The sequence below is a fragment of the Mesitornis unicolor genome, unplaced genomic scaffold (assembly GCF_000695765.1).
Source record: "Mesitornis unicolor isolate BGI_N332 unplaced genomic scaffold, ASM69576v1 scaffold6415, whole genome shotgun sequence".
Classification (NCBI taxonomy): Eukaryota; Metazoa; Chordata; class Aves; order Mesitornithiformes; family Mesitornithidae; genus Mesitornis; species Mesitornis unicolor.
In genome coordinates, this window is record NW_010183366.1 from 8,053 (window position 1) to 11,237 (window position 3,185).

Consider the following 3,185-nt stretch of genomic DNA (forward strand, 5'->3'; position numbering starts at 1 on the left):
CAAATTTGCCAACACCGCTTTTCCAATCTCTATTAAAATTCAGCAAATCATAATAATAATTAAAAAAAGAAAAAAAAGGTCTAAACCCTTTATGATTTTGTTTTCCTGGTTGCATAAAGGCACTTTCTGATGATGTGAAGCAGCAGTTTGTGAAAAACCCCGTAACTGCAACGATTCCCATCGCATCTGTAGCAAGCGCTACACAGGCACCGGTGCGACGCAAGGTCCCTGCTCGCTCCTGCTGCGTAGGGTTTGATCCTATTTGCTTTTTTGTCTTCGACGCAGAGGAATAAAAGACAAAAACTTTCAGCTCTACGCTTTTGGGTCTCCCTGTGTAAGACACTCGCTGTGTTTCTGCCCCATAACCTGATGTGGGTCCCAGCTTGTGCCTGCTAAATCATCTGACAATTCGGGCAGGACATCAGCTGTAAGCGTATCATGGAGGTCCATGCAATGTGTCACTTGTTTTCTTTGCTCATCAAGGGGTCAGAAATTAATTTTAAGGATATTTAGTAATTCAACACTGCCGGACCTACAGCTCTAGCCCTGCTGTGCAGGAGGGGAGCTGCTCGCTGTCAACCTGACTTCTCTCCTCCGCTTCCCATCACAGCGCGTTGTCCAGTCTCTGCTGGGGCTCCGGTGGTGACCGAAGGGGTGGGAGATGCAGGAGGTTTGGTGTTGCTCACTGGAGGCTCCCAATTGGAGAAAGTGTTGGAAACAGGGAAGAAATGTCTTTTGTTAACTGGAAGACAGCACTAAATTGGTCTGAAACCCCTTTTCTCTCTTGGCTTCCATATAAAAATTGCGCCTGTGCGCTGTGAACGCAAGACAATACCGAAAAAACCAGAAACAAACCAAACTAAAAACCCCTCTCTCCTTTCAGACGAAGCTATATCCATACAGATGTCTTTCCATCTTTACTGCTTGAGCTCCCTTTCTCCAAGCAGGCCTTGGGTTTAGCACCTTGTTTCTCCTGAGCGGTGTTGGCCCTGTTCTGCTCTACCACCGTGCCACCTGAGGCGGGACTGCTGGTTCGAGAAGGCTGCGTGTTGGCCTGGGTGCTGCTGTAGCTCTGAAACGCTATGTCTAACTGCTCCTGGGCCACTCGCAAGTGTTTGTGAAGGGTGGACAAGTCCGCCGGGAGGTTCTCATCCGGGCTGGTGCACTGCTGCTCCTGAGCAACGTTAGCCAAGTTCTGCTCGTGAGCCATCAGGCTGTTGGGGATCTTGGTGGACTTCTCTGATTTCACCACCAGGTTGTACTCAGGAGGGCAGGAGATGTTCTTGGGGTAGGCGTAGTTGTAGGGGGGTTGCCTAAAGCTGTTGATTTTCCGGTTGCGGATGGCATCTCGGATGGTCCCAAAGCCCAGGTGGAACATCTCACACATGTTCAGCAACAAGCAGAGGCAGCTCACCACGTACATCACCAGGAGAAAGATGGTCTTCTCTGTCGGCCGGGACACAAAGCAGTCCACAGTGTGAGGGCAAGGGACTCTGTTGCAGACGTAATAGGCTTCGACCTCAAAACCGTAGAGTAAATATTGCCCTATCAAAAAGCAAACTTCAAACGAAGCTCTGGTGAGGAGCTGGAAGACGTAGATTTTCATCAGTCCCTCTTGCTGGATGCGCCTCCTCCCGTCGTGCTTTTGTTGCTCTTTGCTCTTAGGCTTGGCTTTGGCTTTCTCGTGTTCTGCCGTGTCGTCAGAGATCATGGGCTCATCTTCGTCCGCCTCCATCGGGTCCTCCACGTTGCGCACTGCCTGCCAGTTCAAAGCAAACTGCTTCTTCTTCTTGAACCCCTTGAACTTCTTCTCCTCCTCCGCCGACCGGGCGATCCGGTGGATGGCGTAGCCCAGGTACATGACGGAAGGGGTGGATATCATGATGATCTGGAAGACCCAGAACCTGACGTGCGACAGCGGCGCGAAGGCATCGTAGCAGACGTTGTCGCAGCCGGGCTGCTTGGTGTTGCACGTGAACTTACTCTGCTCATCGGAGTAGATGGACTCGCCGCCCACCGCTGTCAGGACGATGCGGAAGACGATGAGCACGGTGAGCCAGACCTTCCCCACGAAGGTGGAGTGATTGTGAATCTCTTCTAGCAGGCGGGTTAGGAAGCTCCAGCTCATGTTGGTCATAAGGGCTACTCAGTTATAACCTGCAGGGAGAGGGGGAAGAAGAAAACGCAGCTGTAAATTAACATCTGTGGCTGCAGTCAGCGACAGGACCGTGACATTGGCATGCAGACGGGCATGGCATCTGATCTCACAGAGATCACTGAAGGCAGAGTTAAAGATAAACACAGATTAATAATGCAACAAGCCACAGCACTTACTAGATCCACTATTACCCTGTTCTTGCCCTGTTTCAAGACATTGCTCAGCCATAATAAGGGTTTGAGTGACTGTCAAAGTGAACACAAGGGACCATGGAAGCCACCTAGGCACAAAAAGGTGCTTAATTTGTGATAATCTCTTGCTTGGACACCACGGACTCAAGTGTCTCAGCTGAAAGCAGGAGTAGAGGATGCTGCCCACATCAGAGCGCCGTGCACTGCTGAAATATCTTTCATGAGCAAACCCAGAAAAATGCAAAGAATCAGCGAAAGAATGGGAATATTTATGTTTACAGGCTGATGGCCCTTTGAAGTTCCTTTTGAAAACAAAACAAAACAAATGCTTAATCAAATGCAGACTGCTTGAAAAATAAACCTTGAAAAGCTTTCAGAGAAAGTCACGCATTTATTAGAAGACCTGGACAGCTGGGGAGGAAGAGCTTGGAATAAGCATTTTGTGTTTAGCTTAATTTGCAATGGGGCCTCAGCCCAGGCTCCTTGGGTGACCCCAGGCATCATTAATGGCATCAGAAGATGGGATCATCCTTTCTGCTGGCTCTCATCCCTCCTCTGAATCATCCTCAGGCTCGTCATGGAGTTTACCCTCCTTGTTTGCATACAGACATCTGATGTCAGGCAGTAAATTGGGCATCTGCGAGCCCAGTCCCACCCATGAGCTGTTGCCTGCCACTGGGCCCAGAAACAAAGAGTGGATGTGATGGTGGAGCCAAGCACATGAGCGTGGACACACGTGAGTTAGCACATGGCAGCAGTGTGTTATGGCTCAGCAGTAGCTGCCCAGGCACAGGTTACCCCCCTGTGGTCACAGAATCACAGAATATCAGGAGTTG

General features: G+C 50.0%; 1 protein-coding gene across 1 annotated transcript; it reads right to left on the reverse strand.

The window, feature by feature from the left end:
* Positions 1–889: 889 nt before the first annotated feature.
* On the reverse strand, positions 890–2,151 carry LOC104533609 (gap junction gamma-1 protein-like). The gene has a single exon (XM_010184102.1). It carries the CDS (start codon positions 2,135–2,137, stop codon positions 890–892), a length of 1,248 nt encoding a protein of 415 aa, XP_010182404.1. The 5' UTR covers positions 2,138–2,151.
* Positions 2,152–3,185: the final 1,034 nt, after the last annotated feature.